General features: G+C 24.3%; 2 protein-coding genes across 2 annotated transcripts in view; both read left to right on the top strand.

Moving 5' to 3' along the window:
- Window positions 1–8,057: 8,057 nt before the first annotated feature.
- LOC145840360 (uncharacterized) overlaps window positions 8,058–26,151 on the top strand; it is a 38,557-nt gene continuing 20,463 nt past the window's right edge. Inside the window, exons 1-2 of the mRNA XM_082947600.1 lie at window positions 8,058–8,166; window positions 8,703–8,827. Coding sequence (XP_082803726.1) covers window positions 8,109–8,166; window positions 8,703–8,827 — 183 coding nt within the window. The 5' untranslated portion in view covers window positions 8,058–8,108. The remainder of the gene's footprint in view (window positions 8,167–8,702; window positions 8,828–26,151) is intronic.
- Window positions 11,745–16,786, top strand: LOC145840361 (uncharacterized). The gene is made up of 6 exons (XM_082947601.1): window positions 11,745–11,858; window positions 12,096–12,177; window positions 13,535–13,635; window positions 13,773–13,992; window positions 14,207–14,600; window positions 15,408–16,786. The coding sequence occupies exons 2-6, from the start codon at window positions 12,123–12,125 to the stop codon at window positions 15,808–15,810; spliced, it is 1,173 nt and encodes a 390-aa protein (XP_082803727.1). The 5' UTR covers window positions 11,745–11,858; window positions 12,096–12,122; the 3' UTR covers window positions 15,811–16,786.

Genomic DNA, 26,151 nt, shown 5'->3' with positions numbered 1-26,151 from the left:
TAACAATCGTAAAATTAGCAAAAATAACTGAAATTCTTTTAAAACTCAACACATAAGCTAATGAAACCTTGAAAAAACTAATTACATAGAATACACTTAAGTATTTTTCAACAGGGTTTTTACCTTACTTTAACAAGGAGAATAAAAATTTCAAAACTAAAAAAAAATCCCTTTCTTTTCGTAAAACAAGATTTGTTGGAATTTATCATTCAGTTAAACTGAATGAAGGCTTATTTGCATAATAGAAATTTTATTGTATTTGTGAGCGGTTGCATTTGAATGTTTTATTTGAGATTCTTGAAATAAAAAAAAAACGAACTTGCTAAAAGCAACTTGATTAAATTTGTTTGCTTTTTCGTTGAAAATATATCAACTTGAATTTAAATGTTTACTATGTTTCTTAAGTGGAATGAAAGAAAACATCACAGAGAAAAAAAAGAAAAGAAGCAAGGCTAAGCCGTAAGTAAATAAGATAAAAATGTGTGGTTTTTGTTTTTAACCATCTATAATATAATTTATTTTAAGCAAGGTGATTTTTAATTCACATTTTAAATATAAAATATCTGACTAATAATACATTTTTTACCATATTGAATTTACAATTAATGTATTTCACTTTTACAATTTAGTTATTATTAATATGTTGTTAAGTTTAAATAAATAATTTTTTTTGTACAGATATGAATTGAGTATAACAATTTGCCTATTTTAGCAGTAATATATGTACGGATAGACTGTCTTGAAGTGCTACTAATAGAAAATTTTGAGTATTATTGTTTTACCTTTTACGGTTTAACTCAAGAGGGGTAGGACTTTTTATGGGTAGTTTTAAGTATTGGGTACTTTTAATTGCAGCAATTTTGCAATAAAAAGTACCCAATATTTTGATGATGGCATTAACTTTACTTTGGGTACTTTTGAAGCTTAAACTTTCTTAACAAAACAAAACTGCTGTCCAGGCCTATGATAAATTCACTTTGTTTATTTTTCTAAATATGAAAATAACTATATCTGAAATAAAACAATAGAAGGTAACTAAATATTTCCCTATAATAACAAAATTATAGAAATATAATTTTTAACCTTGATATTTTTTGTGTAACTTACAATTTTCAATTCAAGCACAAATTAAGCTATTGACTTATTAAGATTTTTCTTTTGTAGTTTATTGATGACTTTAAGTTATTATATTTTATCAATTATTTATTTATATTATTTTAATATATATTATCTTAATTTATTATATATTATTTAATTATTTTACATGTAGAAGTAGTTTAAAAATTACAGATTTTTAGGTGATTTTTGTTTTAAATACCAAATTTTTTTTATTTTTTTTTTATTTCACAAGTTCAAGGTTTTTCCAGTTTTTGTTTAAACTGTCAAGTTCCTGGATTCCAGGTGTGTTGGCAACCCTGCTCAAATTTTAAAGAAGTATTCCTTTCAATATTTTTTTATAAAAATAAAAAAAGGAAAAAAGATGACAATTAAAACTTACTGTACTATCCTATTTTAATGTTACATATCAAAAGTTTGTTTTGGTATAAAAAATTTGTATAAAGCTACTTGTAGTTTGGATTAAAATTTATAAAGTGACATCAAATTGTAATAAAAGTGATCTACACCCTTACTGTACCCAAGGTGACTCCTAAAGTTTTTTTGAAATTTTTAAAATTTTTCTAAATTTATCTATATTTTTTTAAATGCCAGTCTTATTTACTTTTCCAAAAAAAACAAGTGATCAGATTTTCAAGTCATTCTAGGATTTTATACAACATTCCAAGATTTCCATAAGCATCTAGGTTTGATGGCCACCCTGTTAGCTTTATTTCAAACTAAAAAAAGGTAGCTTTTATAAAAGTACATAACTTATGTACAACTAGTTCAAATTTTTCTATGACTGAAATTCATCAATAAACTATAAAAGTAAGAATTTAATAAGTCAATAGCTTAATTTGTGCTTGAATTTAAAATTGTAAATTACACAAAAAATAAAAAAGTTTAAAATTATTTTTCTATAGTTTTGTTAACATAGGGAAATATTTAGTTACCTTCTATTGTTTTATTTCAGATATAGTTATTTTCATATTTAGAAAAATAAACAAAGCGAATTTGTTATAGGCCTATTGACAGCAGTTTTGTTTTATTAAGAAAGTTTAAGCTTCAAAAGTACCCAAAGTAAAGTTAATGATATCATCAAAATATTGGGTACTTTTTATTACAAAGTTGCTGCAATTAAAAGTACCCAATATTTAAAACTACCCATAAAAAGTCCAACCGGGAATATTATTCAATATTGATAAAACTTATTTCTTTTGTAACTATTGTAGTTTTATTTTGTATAACGTTTTACGTACGTGAGTAAATATAAATACATACAATATTTTTAAACTTAAGTACAAGCTTTAAAAACTTTAAAGAAAATTAAAAGATGAGTATTAGTTTAGTTTAGTTTTCAAAAAGACATTAAAACAGTTTTTTAAGCCTTAAACTTACACAGATTTTGTTTAAAGTAAACTTTGTGATATAAGATATAACAAAGACTTTATAAACTGAAATTTATAAGGTTACAAGTCCAAAATTTTTAACAAGCAAGGAAAACAATACGTACACTAAAATTCCTAATGTTAGAAGTTTAAGCATTTTACTTTTACAATTTAGTTCCTTTAAGTATGTTGTTGTTTTTAAATAAATAGTTTATCATAAGCTCCAAAAACAAAGTTTTCCAATATATTATGTCATGAACTCATTTGTTTGTTTTTATTAAATTAAAATAAGGAGTGTAATTTTAGGTCACGATTTTTATATAATTACACAATAAACAGTTTATTTTGCTTGGGTAAACATTTACGTGCATATATAAGAAGGTGTTTTCACAATATTTATTTCTGTTGTTATTTGGAAAGTAACCTGAGTTTAAATAAAAGTTTTTCATACTTGACAACTGATTATTTGTAATTGGATTTATATACAGTACTATAAAATTGAAAACTAACTTGCTGTGTTTATACAGCTTAATGTTCTAAATATTGAAATAAATCACAGCTTAGACAAAATGCGCATGTCTACACTTTAATTAAATCAAAAAAGCATTCATACATTCAGAGTACAGATTTAATAAAAATAATCTTTTCGCGTCAAAGTTTGAGTTTATGTTTTGCAAAAAACACAAGCTTGACCTAAAAGTTTAGATCTTGAAATTTATCATTTAAAATAGTTTCAACTACAAGCTCTTATACTTAAAAAAAACCAAATTTGTTTTTTTTTGTGTAGATAATTGCCAATTTAAAATGAAACTAAAATAAACTAAAGCTGAGACAATATGTTGTATCAATAAATCAAATACCATGTATCAATTTTTAAGTTTACAAAACAGTACCCTAATGTGTAAACATTCATGACGCAAAGTTTGTTTTATGACTGTCATCTCCTGCAGAACCGACGAAAAATCCCCTTAATGAAAACTTAAACACTGGTAAAGATTGTGAAGAAGAGTTTTGCGAAATGGACCTTCAAGTCTCACTGAAAACTTACTGATTTTACTTTTTTACAATCTGGTTGAATGAAGGTGTGGGGTGAGCTATTATTGAGAGAAAATGGTACTAGCTGACTGTCAAAAACTTTTGCAAACATTTAATTAAACTGTCTCATTCATTAATAAATTTAATCTTATATTGCTTTTTAAGCATAATGTATATACAAGGATTGCTTCAAAACTTACCGATAAATTAATTAAGTATATTACCAAACTTACTTTATTCATATATTTTCTTTTTTATTATTAAAATCTTAATTTACTTTTTACACCTCTACGAAAAGCACTTAGTTTTTAAATTTAGTAAATGCTTTGTTAATACTTTTTTTACAAATAAATAGCTAAACTACATATAAGTGCTTCATTTACATCTCTTTAAAACTATTTATTTGAGATGAAACAATACAAATGTACTACTACAAAAAGCGCGTTTACAAAATTGCTGCTTTTATGGTTTATTTTTTTGATATAATTTCTGATTTACGTCGTGATACTGTTTTAAATTTGTCAAATTGCTCAGATTTTTATTGCTAAAAACTATATGTATGGTTTACTTTCTTTCGAGTTTGTTATCGTTTTGTAATTTTGTTCAAATGATACATTTGGATAACAATCAAAAAAAAAATTAATTGCTTTTTAATGTATTATATACTTTATAATCCAAATTTAAACTTTTAAAGAAGTATAAATAAAATTAAAATTTTAAATTATTTACCCACGTTTAATAACTTATAAGTAACACTTTAAAAAAATTAAAAATTTTAGGTTAATAATCTTATAAATAATCTTTGAATCTGAAAAGTTACTGTTTGCTCTATATTTATGTACAATTTTGTTTTTTCGAACTAGGTTAAAAGACAAAACACTTCATTTTTCGAATAATAGACTTTATTTTTCATATAAAAGACTTACAATACGCAAAGACACTGAACTTAAAACTTTTTACGCAAATATTTATAGTTGAACAAAAAATTTCACATTTGTAAAGACATAATTGATTTTTTTTGGTTTTAGCTTTATTTCAGTTTGTTCAGTTTGCAAGAAAATTTAAAGATTGTTTGTAAAGCAAATATTTTCAGTTTCATTCAACAATAACTAGATTTCATACGTTGTATAATTCAATCTAACAGTAGAACAAATTTATTACTTTTCACAATGCTTTTCAATTTTTCAATCATAAGCCTTATAATGTTCAATTAAGTTTTTGTATTTTGAAATATTCAAGATAAAAACATAAATTGTTGTTTTGTATTTTGTATAAATTTCACTCAGTTGTTTAAATGTTCGCTACTTTACAAAGTATTTAAAAAAGTTGAAATATTAAACAAAACCTTTAAAACAATGATTTAAGGCTAAAGAACAAAACGATTAATCATTTTTAACAAGTAAAAATAAAAGTCAAGCATAAATAAATAACAACACCTGCAAAAGTGAGAAATAAAATAAACAAGTAGTTATCACGTTATAAAGGATTAATTAGATATTTCGCATAAATTTTTATACGGGTTTTCCTAGATTACGTTTTACTTATACTTATGTATATTAAAACTCTTTAATTTAAATTATATTTTTCAGCTAAGTTTAGCTTACTTTTTTTTTACTATTGTTCGTTCGAAAAAGACTGTATAGAATACTTGGTTGTAAAAAAGGAACTTGATATGGTGGTAATCTTTTAAAGCTGTTCAACTAATGTTCTACTATATTTAAAAATATTAATTTTTTAAGAATAATTACAAACAACATAAAGTTTACAAACAAAACATGCCTTAAAACAACATTTTAGTTTAGTTTTACGCTTCAAAACAGTTTGTATATATAGTTTTGACTTAAATTATGGGTAAAAAAATTTTAAGAGTTAAACTGTGTTCAACTGAGTTTCCGTTTGTTTGTGACAGTTTAACTGAACTTAAACGCTTATCATTTCTAAAAAGTTTCAACTATGTTAGAAATAGATTAGCTTTTGTACCGAAAAAACTACATAACATGCAGAAATTTTATAGAGATATGTAAATTAATTGTATTTAAAGTAAGAATTGTTTTGAAAACTCAGTTTTATATCATAATAAATACTTAATTAAATATGTTGTTCAAAACATTAATGTTTGCAGTTTTAGACACAAAGTCGTAATGTAACATCATAAAATTTAAAATGTATTTTCTAAAGGTTTATGTCCAGCTTTGTTTTTATCATAAGTAAGATAAAAGTTAATGTAGCAAGTATTATTATTGAAAAGTTAATTTAAATTATTTGAAATGTTACAATTTTTTATTTGAATGTTATTCTTTTAAAAGCACGATAATCAGTATTTCAATAGTTTTTTATATTTAACAGTTTATCACTTACTTTCTTTAAACTTTTAATGGTTTCAAACGCTTCATTATGTAATTTTAAATTTCATAGGATTATTAATCATTTTCAGTTTATTTAGGTATGTAAAATATTGTTTTGATTTTTTTAGCACATCGATTTATTAAGAAAAATAAACAAACAATTTAATAAAAATATTTTAGAATTTTAACGAAGTTCAAAAAGGGTTAAACATGACTGTAGACAAATGTTTATTGCTAAAAGAAACAACAAGTAACACAACAAATAAAGAAGTATTTTAAGGTTTTATATGAACTATTAAAACGTTTATTTAAGTTGCAAAAATTTTTTCGAAAGATGTTTTTCAAGTTATATTATTTTTTCTTATAAGTAGGATAACAAGAAGATACTTCTTATGTTTAGAACTTTTTAACATGTAAATGCCATGCTTAAAATTATTTTTAAACTTTTTGAGGCTTACTATGTTTTACGTACAACAAAAAACAACAAAATTTAAATCAATGAAATATCTAGAAAAACAAATAACAATGTAATAGTTTTTATGTAACTTGAGGCAATTTTTAATTATAGTTTTATGTGATTTATTAAAAAGCTTCGTATAAAAGCTTTGTATTTAGTATTCAGTGGAAGTTTCCGGGAAACTATGTTGATGAATTACATTATTACTTCAAATTAAAATTAAGTTTAATGCCCGCCTTAAGGTTTTTATTTGTATCAAAAGCACACTAACAAATTACAAAAAGCATTACAAAAAAATAAATAAAAAGCAAGTTTTTTTATTCTTAGATTAGTAATAAGTTGAAATAAGATATAGAATTTTATGGTCTTTAAATTAAAAAACATGAAAAAAACTGAACTTTGGCAAGTGAAAACAATCATGTTTAATTTTTTTGTCTGTTCAGAAAAATGTATAAAACCGCTTCAAAAATAACAAAAATTTCGAAAACCTGATGAGTCAAAAAACAAAATTTTATTTCACTGAAATAATTTTGGTTTAACTTCAGTCAATTTAAAAAAACTAAAAACTCAAAAAATCTAATCAACTAGAAAGTACTTGTTAAGTTTTTCAGCACCCATAACAACTTGCCCCAAAAAACTTTTGTTTCATTCTTCGAATTCAAACAAAAAAAAAGACCATCTGTAATCATTCGAGAGTGAATAATACGAGAGAATAACTAAAAAAAAAGCTTCTATCGGTTTTTGTTGTAGTTCATACTTGTAATAATAGCACATGTTTACGAGCATAAAGTTATTGTTATAGGAAAATTTATTAATTTTTCAAAAAACATAAAACTTTAATGTCAATTATTTTCCTTATCTTAAAAGCTATCAAAAATTTTTTTTTTTATTTTAGAGAACGCACCTTTGCCTTTAATTTAAAAAAAAAAATATTTAATTTGGGGTTGGAATTATTTCATGGGGTCCCTCCAAAAATAAAGGTTTTTTTCGTTTTTTTTCATCAAATGGTATTAGAACCAAAAATAAATATTTTTTTTTAATTTTTTTTTTTGATTTCCCTTAGTTTGCATGTTATAAAAACTCTTAAATAGTTATTTTATAAATAATGTTAATATCTTTTACGATTTGGCCCAAAATCAAAATGTAGTATATTACACTATCATTTGCCTTGGCCATTCCCTAGATAAAAAATTGATAAAAGAAAAAAAAAGTTAATAAGAATGTGAATATACAACAAATTTAATTAAATTTTTTTATTTTAATTTAGTTTGATGTAATTCACATTCTTATTAACTTTTTTTTCCTTTTATCAATTTTTTATCTAGGAAATGGCCAAGGCAAATGATAGTGTAATATACTACATTTTGATTTTGGGCCAAATCGTAAAAGATATTAACATTATTTATAAAATAACTATTTAAGAGTTTTTATAACATGCAAACTAAGGGAAATCAAAAAAAAAAAATTAAAAAAAAATATTTATTTTTGGTTCTAATACCATTTGATGAAAAAAAACGAAAAAAAACCTTTATTTTTGGAGGGACCCCATGTAATAATTCCAACCCCAAATTAAATAATTTTTTTTTAAATTAAAGGCAAAGGTGCGTTCTCTAAAATAAAAAAAAAAATTTTTGATAGCTTTTAAGATAAGGAAAATAATTGACATTAAAGTTTTATGTTTTTTGAAAAATTAATAAATTTTCCTATAACAATAACTTTATGCTCGTCACATGTTTTAGTAGAGAGCCTTTAGGAAAGGTAGTTTATTTTTAGTTTTTTTTTACTATGAAAATTTACGACAAATATACAGACGAGGAACCTAGAGAATGCACAATGACTAGAGGTATTTATTTTGCTTTTTTATTAGCTTTAAATTTGATTTAAAAGTTAAGCTTTCTATGCTTTTTTTAATAAAATAGTTTTATATCATACTACTATAATGCTTTTTTTTTATTTTAAAAGATATTGAAAAAATAATAATATTCAGGTTAAATAAAGGTTGAGATGGATTATAAACATATTTTCAACAATTTAGTTTTGTTAATGTTTTCTGTTTTGCTCAAAAAACTAAGTTTTTAAAAATATATGTTTTTTTACAACAAATCGCAAACACTAAAATACCACAAGTTTTTTACCTTGCAATTGAAGAATGCTACATTTCAAGTGAAACGTTAAAATTAATATAAACTTTTTATTTTTGTATTTATAAAAAAATGTGGGTTCATTTAGGATTCAAGTTTTACTAATTTTTAAAGGGAAAAACAGTTTTAGGTTAATTATTTTAAATATATTCTTATAAGATAGTGTTTTTTAGTTGTTATTTTCAATATTTTCACATGGTAAAGTAGTTTTAGGTACACAACCTGTATTATTTCATAGGAGAAAGTGATTTTGGCTTCATATTATGTTGTGAAACTGGTTGTCTGGACACTTTTGTACTTCATGTGTTAAAATTCAGTACAGCTGATAAATCAGGTCTGAAAATGGGAGACAGAATTATCAGTGTTAGTTTATTTTTTGTTCATATTGAACTTTTATCACAAATATTTATAATAATAAATAATTATTAACTTTAACTGTATATACATACCAGTCTCATATTGATTAAGTTACTTAAAAAACATTATTTTAAAACAACATTAATGTAAATATGCGAGTTTTTCCACAATTTAATATTAATAAAAGTTTGAATTATATTAATTCTAAATAACTAATCTTATGTAAATATATGACTAAAAATGTTAAGCGTAAAAAAGTTGTTTTCTTAAAAAAAGGATGTTGTTTTTATATGATTTTGTACGAAAAACTTCACCTTAATCATAAAAAACGTTGAGTTTTTTCAGTAAGTGGTAGTTTTGGCAGTTTTATTCATAAAATAAATCCTTAAATGCTGGTTTTAGTGCAAGTTTATACATGTGATGCAGTTATGCATGAAATACCCGACTTATTACGTCATAATAGACAGCAGCTTTAGATTTAAAGAGCAAAACTTAATTAATTGTTGAATCGTCCTCAGACAAACAATTAATTTATATTCGATGAGTGTTGGCGGTTTTAATTACTAAAAAATATTTATTTTATTTTATAATTTTTTTTTCAACTAAAATTATAAAAGTTTTACAACTATAAAAAAGTTTTGCTTAATAAACTGATGTCTAAATATTTCTACAAAACTGACAAATGTACATTTAATCTCTCAAAATCTTACCTCGAGATTTTATTTTTGCTTATAAAATAATCGATTATTTAAAAGTCTATCGTATTTTAATTATTGATGTGTTATTATTTATATTTCATATCTGATTTTTTTACACACATACAGTAAAACTAATCTTAAAACTTTAACTTTCTCAATACAAATGTAATTTTGTAAGATGTTATCAGAAGTAATTTGAAACATCGAATAAAACTTGGTTATGGGAAATTTGCAAACAAACTTAAAATAGATTTTCACATAAAAAATGTATACATAAAATATGATTAGTTACCAAACAGTTAAAAAGTTTTTAATATATTGTTGTTATACTTAACTGTTATTAAAACTTTATTTTTACTTTTAGTATTTAAATTATGTTTTTTCAAAAAGATTATGCACAAACTCTACTTTCAAGAACTAGTTTGAAATATATACTTTTCTTGTAGTTAAAAACCTTTCCTTGACTATAATAATCAAATTAGGTAAACGGTGAAAATGTTGAAAAAGAAACTCACAAACAAGTCGTTAAAAGACTAGATGGTTTGTTTAAACTATTTTTTGTATATAGTATTTTATTTTAATATTTTAGTTGATTAAAAACATTTGTTTATTTCATACATATTGCTTAGAACTACTTAAAAACTTTTTGTACTATTTTCTACAACACATATTATAAAAAAAAAAGTATATTAATAAAGAATTTTAAAACATTTATACTGATGATTTATACATTTAAACACATAAATAAACTTTTTTTTTCTAACCTTTAAAGTATATAACTGTTTTTAAACAAATAACAATCAAATTAACCTAACAACCTTATAAAATAAACATGGTTAATGAATAAACTTGGTTTTTAGTTAATAAATTAACTAAAAAATCAGAAACTTAAACTATAGTTGTTGTTACTGCGAAAAACAATCATATTTTATGGTTTAACTTTTTTTAAATATAAGCTGTAAACTTAAACTTTATAGTTTTGACAGTTTACGCCAGTTTAAATACGTATTAACGAGTTAAAAATGCCGGTATAAGTTAATATTAAACAGAACAAATATTTGAGTAAATAGTATTGCGGGTGAACGTACTAAAATGAAGAATGTAAACAATTATCTTAACTATTTTGTTTACTATTACTATTTTACTACTATTTAGTTGTAGATAATCCCTTCAAAATAATTTGTTTATAATCGAGTATTAGTGTCTGCTGACTCCAAATTTTGTTTGTTTATGAAGATGGTATCTAATCATGTCAAATTTAATCTTTGCTCATTTAATGAGTTATCAGGGTTTGTATAATCAAAATAGCTGTTTAATTGATTAAGTTTTTATTTGTGTTTGTTTAAAATCAACCAAAAGTGTTTTCTCAATTAGTCATTAAAATAGTTGTAAGACAAAACTGTTTATTTTGGTATTAAAATTTAATAGCTTTATTTCATCTTTGTTTATTTTAATTACATCATTTACACAGTTGTGTTATATCTTTTAAACCTTGTATGAAATCATTCACTTTTATGAAATCATTAAAAACTATTATGTTTACAGATAAAAATAACTGAAAACTTTATTAAAGTTTTTAACACTTTTACTTACGGTAATAACAAAAGCAAGCGAAAACAATTAATTTAGTGATCGAAGTTATAGTTTAATGCTTTTTAGTGTTATGAAAAAGAAGTTTAGTTCGAGTTACTTATATTTAGCAGTCTTTTTATAATTTTGTACTTAAACAGTAAATATTACTTAGTTTAAAGTTGTAAGTAGTTTAAACTTTAGTGTTTATCAAAATTTTACATATGTAAAGGTTTTCACACAAAATTTTATAAACATTTCACTTACTCAAACACTCTTAATAATGCTTAATAACCTTTTTATTACATAATAAGATCTAAAGCTTATCAGATTTTTTCTGTAAAAACTAGATTGACAGAATTTCTAAAGATATTTTTTTGATTGTTTAATCGCATGACTTATTATGAACAAAAAAAAATCTATTGTCGTATGATTAAACCTTTGTGTGCTGAAAAAAATATCTACGGTATTTTGCTAAGAATTAATTCTAATTGACATGAAATCATAAACTACGACTTAAAACTTTATTTTTTTTAAAGCCTTTGTATGACACGGTTTAATTTTCTTAACTTAGTTTATAATTTTATAAGTTTATAAAGTTGATGACTGTGATTATCTACATTGTTTTAAACAGGTTTAAATCACATAACAATGGTTGTTGTTTATAATTCATCAGTTGAATCTTGTTTTCGAAATCCAAACTACAGCATGAATATTGAAGGTCAAAATAAACTGAGACCAAGTTAATTGAAATTGAAAAATCGTTAACTGTTAGTTTTATGATGCTTTATTTTACCTTTTATCAAATAAAAATTGAAAAGTAATTTTTATAAAATATTACAACTTTTTATATTACTTTCATAAAAATTTCTAATTTTTTAAACCTTTAGCATTCAAAACTAAGATAAACTTTTAAATTTCAAAAACTTGACCTATCTAAATTTTAAAACTACTTACATATTTACCATTAAATGCGCTAAATATATACTTAAGTTTAATTTCAACAGGGTTTCGACTTCACTTTGACTAGCAGAATGAAAAATAAACATCAAAATAACGAAAAATTCCCCCTTATTTTATACGAACAAGGTTTGGTCAAATTTATTTTATAATTAAAAGCTTATTTGCTTAACTGAATTTCTATTTTATTTGTGGCTGCATTTGAATGCTTTGTTTGAGATGCTTGGAATTTTTAAATGAATGGACTTGTTAGAAACAACTTGTTCGCCTTTTCATTGAAAATATCCTTGTAAATAGTTTGAACCTGAACTTGACAATTTACTACGTTTCTCAAGTGGCAAGAAAAACTTGACCTAACAGAGAAAAAACAAAACATAGGTTTTTAAAGATAAAGTAGATAACCCTTAAATAAAACAAGCAGAACAATCGTGTTTTTTTATATAACCTTTTATTCAGTTTTTAAAGTAAGTTATGCTTTAAATTATTTTTAAATCATAACGTTTGAGCTTTTACTTTTTTTAATAATAATGACTGTGCGGTAAAATTTTCCTCAAGTATTATTAGAAAAATTATTGAGTAATGTTATTTTACCGGCTCAACTCAAGAGTTCAAATAATACGTTACCAGTTTGATTGCAGTTTATAAATCTTATTTGTAATTTTACCACTATGTTAAAAAGTTAATAACTAGTGCAATATGTAAAGTTATAACTCAAGTAAAACAAATAGTAGGTACTATGTTAGTTTTGTTAGAAGTTTTCTCGAAAAATGTTTTTTAAAAACTGTTTTTTAAGTTGCTATAAACTTTCAACATTATAATATAAAATGTCACGAAGAAATTAAAACGTATTTATCATACAAAGTAAGAGTCTGTTTTTCGGATTTTTCATACAAATACACAATAAACAGTTTGTTTTGCTTGACTAAACACTAACATGCTCATATAAGAAGGTGTTTTCACAACATTTATATCCGTTGGTATAAGAAAAAACTGGAGTTTAGCCTAAAATTGTCACATTTGATAATCGGTCGTTTTTATTTTGTTTTTCTATCTTGTGTTTTGTAATCAGTTATCTTACATGCTTTGTTTCGGCTCAAAAATAAAAAATGAACTTTTTTTTGTACTTTTTTGTTTATTAAACAACTTATTAAAGTTGAAAACAGCTGAGACAGAAAAACGTGAATGTATTTTTGAATATAACTTTATACAAAATAACCTGTACAGAAAAAATGTTTTAACTTTTATTAATTTTTTTTGTTAGACAATAAAAAGCTGTTTAAGCTAAAAGTTATCAGTTTCAACTTTTAAAATGTCTCAACAACGTTGTAATAATCTCTTAGAATACAATCACTTCACTTAAAAGCTTTATTTTTAAAAAGCATTTTAATCTTTAAATCTAGCTTAGACAATATTTATATGTCATAAAAAGCATTAAATTTTATTTATATAATAAAAATATAAGTTTTAGCTTTTTATTTTTATCCAGATCATGTCGTGGAAAGTGTCAAGCACGGAGGTGTGGCCCAAAAATCAGGTCTTAAAAAAGGAGACAGAATTATTGAAGTTGACGGTGTAAATGTCGAAAAGGTAAATAGTTTTTATGCTGTTCATTAAATTTTGTATGTTTATTTTTAACGCTGAGTAACCTTATAAAATTTTTATTATAGTTAAACAAACTATTTTAACTTAATAATAATTTTATAATTATAATATATTACTAACAGGTGTCTCATACAAACTTCATAATGAAAATGAAAGAAGTTTCAAAAACAGTTTTGTTGGTGGTAGATGAAAAAACAGACGAATTTTTCTCAATTCATAATTTATCTCCTTCATCAGAACATCTTAGTGGATCTTTGAATCTTAACAGATCAAATAATTGTGTAAAGGATGAAGACTTTTTTGTTAAAAATACACAACCTCAGTATATTAAAAATTTTAAAGGTTAGCTTGTTGTTTTGTTTTTTAAATTAAAAAACAGAATTGTTCTTAAAATATATAATAATTAAGTAAAAGAAAAAATTGTTTCGTTTATGCTAAAAACATTTAAAACAAAGTAACTTAGCAAAATTTATTTATTATGGTGTATATCTTTTAACAGATAAAAAAAAGTTAAAGAAAAAAATAAATAACACCAAATAAAAAAATGTCTCTTCAGCAAATCGCAACGTCATCAGTCATTCTAATTTGATGACGTCACGAAACAATCGTCACTTTGACGTAATGCGGAACCTGGCAGTTTCCACTCCAAATCTCTCAGCCAATCACGGCAGCTCATTTCAATCGAACCGACCCGACAAAGCTCCCACCAAAAATTTTACCGCCAAAATAATATCACGCGTCAAATCGTTTGCCTCCAAAAGGGAAGTTCCCTCCAAAAAGTACCTGGAGGAGGCGAGGAAGTTCTACGACGAGATCGATGACGAAACGATGACGTCATCATCTCCCTCGTTGGATGACAATGCATATTTTCGTTCGAGGGAGTTTCCTGATTTGGCGCGAAATTCTCCTCGGCAAAGTGTCGATTCGACAAAAACTTCTCCAAGTATCAGGTTCGATTTTAAAAGATTTATATTTTTTAGTGACTTTGCTTTAAGTTCTTTACAAGTTCTTATTTAACTCTATTTCAAATTTATTTTTAAAGGTTTAACTTTAGAGATTTTGTAGTCTTGTATACAAAAAGTTAGAAAACTATGTTATCTGTTTACTAATTGCTATGCTAACTAATAATTAGATTGTAAGTTAGTGTTGTTATGTATCTTTATATATTATAAAAAACTGATTGGTTGTTGTTTAAAAAACTTAATTCTTTACATTAAATGATGAAATAATGGAAGTTGAGTAATCTAAAGCAACTATTATTTTTGTAAAAGCTTTAGAAATATCACTACATAAAAAGTTTTATTTAATTTGACTGTTCTTAATGTACATCTGGAAGTTTTTAAAACTAATATGTACAAACCTAAATATTTAAGGTATTAAGAAACGTTAAAAAATGTTATTAATTGAAATGTAAACATTTATAACACTGCTTAACAAACTTTGTGTTTCTGATTGACCGCATAGTTAAAAATTAAACTTTAAACTTATAAGTTATCGACTCAAAGAATTTCCAGACAGTGACTCAAAGTGTAAACATTTATTACATAACTTTTGTTTGTATATTTTGTTTGTTTTATTTTTGTTTCAGATGTTACAGTACAGTTTTGTTTTCATTAACCATAAAATTCAAATTACATCATGTGTTAAAAATTTTAAAAGTTTCCAAAACGTTGACCTTGTTTGTAAACATTTATGACGCAAAGTTTGTTTGTTAGTTACAAAAAAGCTTGTTTATGACGTAACTAATATGTTTACAGCTCATCATCTCGTATTGTGACGTCATACAGCGAGGACGGAGAAAGTACTTCAGATCATCTGAGCACAAAAGCTTCACCCCAAATTGCCAATAACAACCACAAAAGAATATTCTCTCGAAGCGTGTACATGGGTCACCATGACAACAAAAATTCCCCTGCACCCCAAAGAAAGGGCACAAGCTTTCACAAAACGCTGTCCTCTCCTGTTGAACCAACAAAAAATCCCCAAAATGAAAACTCAAAACCTGGTGAAAAATGTGAAGACGATTTTTGCGAGATGGACTTCCAAGTCTCACTTGAAACGCTGAAAGAAAGAGTGATGAAGAAGAGTGGTAAAAAGGAGAAAGGGAGGAACAGTTTAGAGGATTACAACATCGCCCACAATGTTGTCAATAGCTACTGATTGTGACGTCATACTGATAACCTGTTCGAATGAAGGTGTGGTTTAATAAGAGACAAATTTGCTTTAATAGGTATCATAAGTCGCCTGCAAAGGTGCTTAATTAAGCTGCAAACATGGGATTAAATCAGGGTTTCCCAAAGTGGGCCAAGTGGCCCTCTAGGGGGCCATGACAGATACTTAGGGGGCCATGAGCAGTAAAGGAGCCACAGGGGGGCCATGAGGCCATAAACTTGAAACTTACACTAGATATTCTTGAGTTGCAGATGAAGAGCAAAAAAAAAAAAAAAAAAAAAGGTCTTATGTGTATTTTATGGCAGTTTAGAAACTTACACTAGATATTCTTGAGTTTCAGGTGAAGAGCAAAAAAAGGTCTTATGTGTATTAAGGGGGCCATTACTTTTTAAAACTCTTTAAAGGGGGCCATTAGCAAAAAAGTTTGGGAAACCCTGGATTAAATTGTGACGTCAAATGAAAGTGATAATCTGGTCAATTGAAGGTGTGTGGGTTAAATATTGAGGCAAAGTTGTTATGAAAATTGTCATAAGTTGACTATAAAGTTATTTTCCAGTTATTTAATTGAACTGTTCCATATTTTAAATAGATTTTCTTTTGCTTTTTAAGCTTAATAAATGTATAAGGAAAGCATTTAAAAGTCACTAACTAAATTAACAAATCTATTCTAACTACACACTTTTAATTCAATTTAGTTTTTATCTTAATTTTTATTTTTTGCACCCCAACGGTATGCACTCAACTTTAAAGTTTAGTACATGTTTTGATAATAAAAAGTTTAGAACACAAATATATAAACAATTTATAAATATACAACTTTCATCTCATTTATACAAATTGTTTGAGAAAGACAATATTTTTAAACTATTATTAAAAGTATATTTTTTAAAATGTTTTGCTGCTTTTAAGTTTTCAATTTTTTAAAATTTAATGTTTTAGGTTGCGATAACCTTTGCAAGTTGTCAAATTGCTCAGATTATTTATTAATAAAAATGCATTTTTTTGATTTATTTTTAAGCATTTTTTATTGCTTTGTAATTTGTGCTTTTAAATAACAAAAAATAAAATTAGATTACTTTTAATATGATACACACTTTAAAATCAAGTCAAAAACTTTTAAAAAATTTGTGTTAAGTTAAAGTTTTCAAATATTTTCCCACTTTTAGTCTAGTATTAAAAAAACGTTTAGTAAAATACCAAATTTAAATTTTTTATCTCAAAAATGTTTTTTAATGTTTTTAAGTCACCTCTTGAACTATATTTATATGTATTTTTTCTTTAAACTAGGTTGAAAATAGAGCACTTTATTTTTCAAATATTAGTATTTATTTTTGAAATATTAGACTTACAATAAACAAAGAACCTAAATTCAAAATTTTTACGCAGACATTTAAATTCAAATTGATCTTTTTTTTGTAAAAACAAAACTTAGTTTGTTTGGGTTTAGATATTTTTAGTTTGCTCAAGAAAAAATTAAATATTGTTTGCAAGGCAAACATTGTGTGTAACTTTTAACAATTACCAAATTTGGCATATTTTGAATTTCTATCAATTAGTAAAAAAATAGTTCTTACATTTGTTTTCAATCATAAGCTTTTTGATAGTCGTCAAATTTTCCTTTTTCCGAAATATTAAAGATGAAAATATTAAATCATGTTTTGTATGTTATATTAGTCTAACTAAAATATTAAAATGTTTGCCACTTAACAAAATCTTAATTAAAAAATTAAAGTTTCACTGATTATATAAACAAAAGATTTAGTCATAAGTTTAAAATTTCTTTAAAACAGTTATTGAAAGCCTAAAGCAAAAAGTAAGGATTAATCATTTTAAAAAGATAAATATATATGTTGAGTTTATACAAATAATAACACCTGCAAAAATGAGCAATAAGATCAACAAGTAGCTGTCACGTAATAACAAGATAAACTGAAAAATTTCACATATTTACGTATTTTCGTACATAATGCATGGCAACTTTTTTAAGCTTGTTATTAGATATATTTTAATTTAAACTTTTCAAAATATTATTAAAAACAAGTTTAACTATTTTTTGTAAGTCTTATTATTAGTTTCTATTTTTAATTGATGGATGTAGACTGTATATTTACTTAGTTGTAAAAACTCGACTTAATATGGCTGACAAGGTTTATTATTCTGAAGGTCTTCAATTAATATTCGACTTTATTTTATAAATAAGAAAATCTTAACTACGGCAAAACTTTGTGGGTGATTTATGCCTTCCAAAGGTAAACTTTTTTCTAAACTTAATGCTTAAATAATGTCAACATAAGTACTTTTGCTATTAATCTGATGTTAAGAAAGTATTTATTTAATATTCAACACTTAAACTAAACTATTTTCGACTGAATTACCGTTTACTTACGACACTTTCAGCAAAACTAAATGCTAACTATTTCTTCACGTTTAAATTATTTTTAAATTAAAAAAGGGTTTTTGTACTAAGTAAAAGTTACATAAACTATAGAACTTTACAAACGCTTGTAAATTAGCTGACATTTCAAGATAGTATTTTTTAAGATTGTTATATCAAAATAATATTTATTATCTTAATAAAAATATAAATTAATAAACTGTATAACTAAGTAATTGTCTAAGTTCAGAACTTTGTTCAGTATACAATAATTATAACTATGGAAAAATAGTCATAACTTAAACCTCTTTAGTTATAACTTAAAATTTAGTTAATAAAGAATAGTTTGTGATCAATTGAGTTTTCTTTTAAGTGAGATATAAAACACATAGTGCGTATAATTGCTGTAAAGTTAATTTAATACAGTTAAAATGGAACAATTTACACTTAGAGAGTAACGATTTTCAATTAAATTAAACTTTATTTTTTTCCGATACAAAAATGTACTTCTAATAATAAGTTGTTAAGTATTTGAATTGATTAAGATTTCAATTTTACATATTAAAACTTAAAACAAATCTTAAAAATGTTTAACACTAAATGTTTCAAAAGTTTTTTATTTCAAACTTTTAGTCATGCTATATAAAGCCTATTAGTTTGATGCAAATTTCGTTTATATAATTGATTTAAACGCTTCAATATTTAGTAATTATGCTAAACGGAATATTTGATAGCTACAGTTTGTAAAAGTATAGAAAACTTGTTTTGATATTTACTATAATTCGATTAAAAGAATAAACAAGCTATTCGATATACGTTTCTTAGCAATCTTATGAAGTTAAAAAAATTAGTGCTTAGTAGAAGTTTCCAGGAAATTATTTTGATAAAATGCATTTTTACTTCAAATTAAATTCAACTTTAAAGCCCGCCTTAGGGTTTTTATTTGCTTTTAAAGCATGGTTATAAATTTTTAACATCATAAAATAAGAAATGTTAATAAAAAGCAGACCTTTCATTTGAGGTTTGTTGTTAACCTCAAAATATTAACAATAATCACTAAATTGAAGTTATTTAAACATAAATTTCGATTTTAATTGTCTTTTAAAGAAGTAAAAATGAAGTGTGTGGTTTTAATAACAAAAAAAGCAAGTTTTACATAAGGTTTTTCATAGATCAGAGAAATAATTAAACAAACTAAACAAAAAACTCGAAAGTCGTTTTAATAAACATAAAGTTTATATAAAATAAAAGACTTTAGGAATTAAGTTAAATCTCTACAAAATACTTAAAAAAAGTTAATTTAAAAATGTATGTACTTTTGGGGATATGTTCCGAGTAATAAAAAAAACCATGATGTTCCACTTTTTCTATGGGCTCTAGTAACAACTTAACAAACCTAAACTTGAAAAAAAATATTTTGTTTTAGCTTTGTTAATTAGATATTAAATTTTGTAAAAAATATTTTAAAATCAAATAACAAAGAAATTGTTGTGTTTTCACATATTTGAGTCAAGAAAAACGACTCAAACTTTCCCTTATTTTCAAATTATTGTCGTAGTTTATAAACGAAAACGTTAAATAGTTGTTTACTTAAGAAAAGGTTGTTGTTATAAAAGTTTTTTTACACAAGAAAACAGGTTTTAAACACAATAAAAGCAAGCAGTTTTGGTAAGTGTTATTTTTGTCGGTTTTATTCAAAAATTAAATCCTTAAATGCTGGTTTTAGTTAAAGTTTTACATGTGACGCACTTACGCATGAAATACCCGACTTATTACGTCATAATAGACATCACCTTTAGATTCAAAGTGCGTAGCTTAATTAGTTGTTGAAACAACCTCAGACAAACAATTATTTTATTCTCGATGTGTGTTGGCGGTTTTAATTACTTAAAATGTTTTTACAATTCTGTACGAACTAAGAACCTCATTTGTACTCAAAAGATGTTTTTAATTCTTTTTCTATTTAAATTTAAATCTAACTTTTACATAATTAATGTTTTCTGAATTTATAAACATTTTTACAAAACTGTCTTTTGTGTAACTTATCTTTTTAAACTAACCTCAAGACAAAACTTTTTTTTTTGCTTATGAAATCATCGATGATTAAAACATCCTTTTGTACATTTAAATACTGCTGTGTAACAAATACAAAAAACTAAAATTAAAACTATTATTTTTTCAACTTTTATAAAATGTTAGATACCAGGGGCGTAGCGTGGGGAGGGACACTGGCGCATGCGTGCCACCCTAAAAAAGAAAAATGTAAAAAAAATAATGTAATATCTTTATCATTTATAGTTTATTTTTTCTGCTTAATTTGCCTTTTTCAACTATGTTTATCTAGTATTCAAAAAGTTAAACGAAATTTTGAATACCAATTAGTGACAAGTTAGGAAAGTACATGTTATTACTCAATATACTGATTCGGTGCGTAATTGCAAATACGCACCGATGTTGATGAAAAACTCCATAAGGAAAAATTTTATAAGTTCATTAACTTCATAAGAATTTAGACTCAAAAAGTACGCAATTAATATAGCGCACCGCTGTAGTATAACCTTATGGCAGATTTTTCTACAAAAAGTTTACAAAAATACGTCACGCTTAAAGAAAAATTAAATAATTTTACAATTTTTTTTTTATGCTACGTTATAAGACTACTGCTAGTTTTCTGAACTTTATTTTTGTAAATATACAAGATAAGCGTGTCGGCCTATGAGAAATAAACTTTGTTTGTGATTTTTATTTTAAACAAATACAATCAAATGAATTAATTTTAAAAAGTATACTTTTAACTATTTTACAAAGTTGTAATAAACTGTAATAAAAGTTATAAAGTTGGTCTATTTTAACTTCTGTGTAACTTTATTAAAATTATGTACAATGAGGTGTTGTTATCACTGTTGTATTGTATATTAAAGAGATTGATGTTTTTTTTGTAAATAAAATAGACACTTTCGTTTTATTAAATATAAAAATTTTTAAAGATATTAAGTTTACTATAAGCAATAAAAACAATTTTTATTTAGTAAGTTTACATTTTTGCAAGTATAAGTAATTCTAATGAAATTTATACTTTTATTTAATTGTTTAATTTTGTAATATATAAATATTTTTAAAAACAGTTAACGAACTTATTTTACTTAATAAATTTATTTAAATTATATTACTTATAAAAAGTTTTTTCATATCTAATTACAAAAGTTTTAATTTAGAGGATTTTTTGTGAAAAAAATTTGCGCACCCCCTGACCAAAATACCACGCTACGCCACTGTTAGATACTATCAGAAGTAATTCAAAACAGTAGACAAAATTTATTTATAAGAAATTTGCAAACAAACTTAAAACAATTTTTGAAGATTTACTTGGATATAATTTCCATAAACAAAACAGTTATTTTCTAAAAAATAAATCTTTGACCAGAAAGTAAAAGAGTTTATTAATGTGGTTACGTTAAACTTACTTGGTTTGGTGATTTTAAATTTAAGCGTTTGAAGAAAGGTTATCGAAAATGTGTTTACCTAACTTTACTTTGAAGTATAAAGTAAATTTCCCTGTAATTAATAACAATTACTTAATTCTAACAATTTAATCAAGTTAATGGTGAAAATGTCGAAAAAAAAACCTCACAAACAAGTTGTTAAACGACTAGATGGTTTGTTAATTTTTTTATATTTGTTTTTTAAATTTTTAACTTACCTTAATCTTTTTAAGATTTTATAGCAAACTACAAAACCAAGTTCAACTAAGAACCTTATAATGTAAAATTGTAAAGTTTTTAGACCATTTTAAATATTTTTTACTGCATTGAAAAACAAGATTTTTTGGCTGAGCTTTAACGATAAGCTTTATAGCTTTGACAATTCACGCCAGTTTAGCTGTAATTTAACGAACTTTAAATGCAGGCAATAAAGTGTGGTTATAAAAGAAAATGTTTGAATAATTACTTAAATAGACAGGTTAATGTGCCTAAGTGAATGAATGTAAACAATTATCTTAACTTTTATATTTCGCTTCCGATAAGTTGTAGATAATATCTCTAAAATATTTTGTTTGTAATCAGGTATTAGTGTCTGCTAGCTTCAAAATTTATTTGTTTAAGAAGATGGTATCAAAACATGTCAAAATCTGACATTTGTGTTTAAATAGATAAAAGATTAATTTCATCTCAACTAATAAGTTTCGAATGTTTAAATATCTATGTTTATTTGTGTTGGACAATAGTTAACTATAAACTTTTTTTTTCCAACAGTAATTAAAATATTCTGAAAAATAGCAGTCTTTTTCTTTTTAGCGTTATAAATTAATAAAGTCATTTAAGTTTTCTCGATAACTTTACATTACAAACTATAAGATAAGTTTTTTAATAATATTTTTAGCTTTTTATGTTTAATGGTTTATTTTACCGAAAACCCGACACTTGTTTCAATGAGTAAAAAGAAAAGCTTGTCTCAATAAATAAGTTATCAGAAATTAAATGACAAAAATACATGAAACGCTTATCAAATGTTTATTTGTGTTTGTTATAAATAAAAAATATATTTTCAAAATTAGTCATTGAAAAATTTGTAAAATAATCTTGTTTGTTTTAGCACTAAAAGTTGACGATTAATCTTTGTTTGTTTAAATGAAATCATTTACATTTTATTTTTTTTTTATAACTAAGCTTATATGAAATCACTGGTTTCTTGCATATTTTTTAAAATTATCTGGTTAAGCAAAATTAAATTTTTGAATAAGTTTAAAAATTTGTATTTTTTCTTATGGTAGTTTTGTAAAGATTTTATTTCAAAATTCACTTACTCAAATACTTATAATAATGTTTTTACTGTTTAGTTACATCAGAAATTTTAAAGGTATGTATTACTTTTTTTACTGACTAAGCCTGATATGACTTCTTAAGTTTTTTTGACAGCCTAATTGCGTGACTTAATATGAACAAAAAAATTCTATTATAATTTAAAAGAAATGACTAAACTTTTTTGTACTAAAAAAACAAGTATTTGCGGCATTTTAAACTAGTGATAAAAGTTTATTCAATTGATATTCAGTTCAACAATTCGATTTATAACTTCATTAAAACAATCTTCATATTGAAAAATGTTACATTTTTACATTAAACATTAAATTTAAAAATCAAAAATAATAGTAATTGTCAAAATTTATTACAGGTTTAACAAACATAACATTGGTTGTTGCTTACATGTTTTTATGTTGTTCACAGTTCATCAGTTGAATTTAGTTTTCGAAATCCAAATCATAGCATGAATATTGATGATCAAAATTAACAGATTAGTTGAAATTGTAATATCATCAACAGTCAGTTGCTTTAAAACTTTCTTTTTTTTATCATAAAGAACTTAACATTTATTTTTAAAACAATGTTATACTAAGTTATAAAACTTTGACAACTGATGGGAATTGTAAAATTAACAGAAATAACTAAAGAGAATGTAAAACTCAAGCACATATGCTATTGAAACTGATTACATATTTCACGTATAGTGAAACGAAAAATACACTTAAGTTTTTTTTAACAGAGTTTTGACTTTAATTTTACCGGCAGAATAGAAAAACATGAAAAAATTCCTTTTATTTTCGTAAAACAAGGTTTGTTGGAATTTGTTTAAAAGTTTAATTTAAAAGCTTATTTGCAAAAAAGAAAACTTATTGTATTTGTGAACAATTGCATTTTAATGTTTAATTTGAGATTTATGAAATTAAAAAAAAAGAGAACTTGTTAAAAGCAACTTGTTTAAATTTGTTTGCCCACTCATTGGAAATATCTCAACTTGAATTTAAATGTTTACTACGTTTCTTAAGTGGAATGAAAGAAAATATTAAAGAGAAAATAAATGAAAAGAAGCAAAGCTAACCCTTAAGTAAATAAGCAAAAAATGTGTGTATTTTGTTTTTAACCATTTATAATATAACTTATTTTAAGCAAGATTATTTTTAATTAACATTTTAAATATAAAGTATCTGACTAATAATACTTTTTTTTACCATATAGAATTTACAGTATTTTATTTTTACAATTTAGTTTTTTTTTTTTATGTTGTTGTGTTTAAATAAATAGTTTTTTTTGTACGGATATGTCTTGAACATAACAATTTGCCTTTTTTAGCAGTAATATATGTACAGAGAGCCTTTTTTGAAGTGCTACTAAAAGAAAATTTTGAGTAATGTTTTACCTTTTACGGTTTAACTCAAGAGTTATTACGTCACTAAGCTATCCCGTTGGTGTTATAAAGAGTTCAATTAATACGTCATAAAGTTGATTGAAACTTTTATAACTTATCATGTTTTTATTTTTTCAAACTTTCTAGACTTTTTGAAAACTATAAAGATAATTATTAGTTTGTTTTCAAGAAAACATGAAAATGTTTTTTAAGCTTTAAACTTACACAGATTTTGTATAAAGTAACTTTTAAGTTATAAAATCAAACAAAGACTTTATAAATTAAAATATATAAGGTTACAAGTCGAAATGTTTAAACAAGCAAGGACAACAATGTGTACACTAAATTTCAAAATGTTAGAAGTTTTTAAGCATTTTATCAACAGTCATTAGCTCCAAAATAAAGTAAAACTTTCCCAGTATAAAAATTTTAAGACTATTCAATTTTTTTTAATAAATAAAAAAGTTCAAATGTCATGAACTTATATACTTGTGTTTATTACATTAAAGTAAGGAGTGTAATTTTAGGTCACGTATGTCGTACAATCACACAATAAACAGTTTGTTTTGCTTGACTAAACATTAAGGTGCTTATTTGAAAAGGTGTTTTCAAAACATTTATTTCCTTTGTTATTATAAAAAACATAAGTTTTTCTCAAACTTTTCCATATTTGACAATTGATTATTTGTTATTGTATTTATATGCAGCACTATAAAATTCAAAACTAGTTTGCTGTGTTTATACAGCTTAATGTTCAAAATATTTAAATTAACACAGCTGGGAAGATGGGCGTTACGTGTCTACACTGTAATTAAATCAAAATAGCATTTATATTTTGAAAGTATATACTTAATAAAAGTAATTTTCTAGGTCAAAGTTTAACTTTATTTTTTTTCAAAAAACACAATCTTAACCTAAAACTTTAGATCTTAAAATTTATCATTTAAAATAGTTTCAACTAAAAGCTCTTACACATAAATAAAAACCAGATTTACGTTTCTTGTGTAGGTGAATGCCAATATAAAATGAAATTAAAATAAATCTAGCTAAGACAGTATGTACCTGTCATTAAACAAACTTTTATTTTTTTTTACACAAAAAATTTTAAGTTTTTATTTTGATACAGAACATTTCGTAGAAAGTGTCAAGGAAAGAGGTATGGCCCAAAAATAAGATTTTAAAAAAAGAGACAGAATTATTGAAGTTAACCGTGTAAACGTTGAAAAGAACTATTACTTTTTCGCAAAAAGACCATGTATTGTTTGTTGTTAATTGTAAAAGATAACTTCAATTAGAATTATTTTTGAATGAATATACATCCAAACAGGTTAATAATCTAGTTTGAAAAAGAAAGAAGTTTCAAAAGTAGTTTTAATGGTATTAGATGAAAAATTAGAGGAATTATTTTCAGTTCCTAATTTATCTCCATCTTCCGAACATGTTAGTGGATTTTTGAATCTCAACAGATCAAATAAATGTATACAGGAAAAATATATTTATGTTGATATTTACAACCTTAGTACAATATAAACGCAAAAGGTTAGCTTTTTTACAGTAATAGTTTACTTAAACAATAAATAGATTTTCTGCTAAATAAGTTGCTGTTTAGTAAACTAAAAAAATTAATAATAGTAATTTCCATCAAATCGTAATGTCATCAGTCAATCAAATTTGATGACGTCACGAAACAATCGCCACTTTTACTTCATGCGAAGCCTGGCAGTTTCCATCCTAAATCTCTCACCCAATCACGGCAGCTCATTTCAACCTAG

Source organism: Thalia democratica, chromosome 7 (assembly GCF_965202585.1).
Source record: "Thalia democratica chromosome 7, ktThaDemo2.hap1.1, whole genome shotgun sequence".
Lineage (NCBI taxonomy): Eukaryota > Metazoa > Chordata > Thaliacea > Salpida > Salpidae > Thalia > Thalia democratica.
The sequence above is the reverse complement of the archived record's forward strand: the minus strand, read 5'-3'. Positions and strand labels throughout refer to the sequence as shown.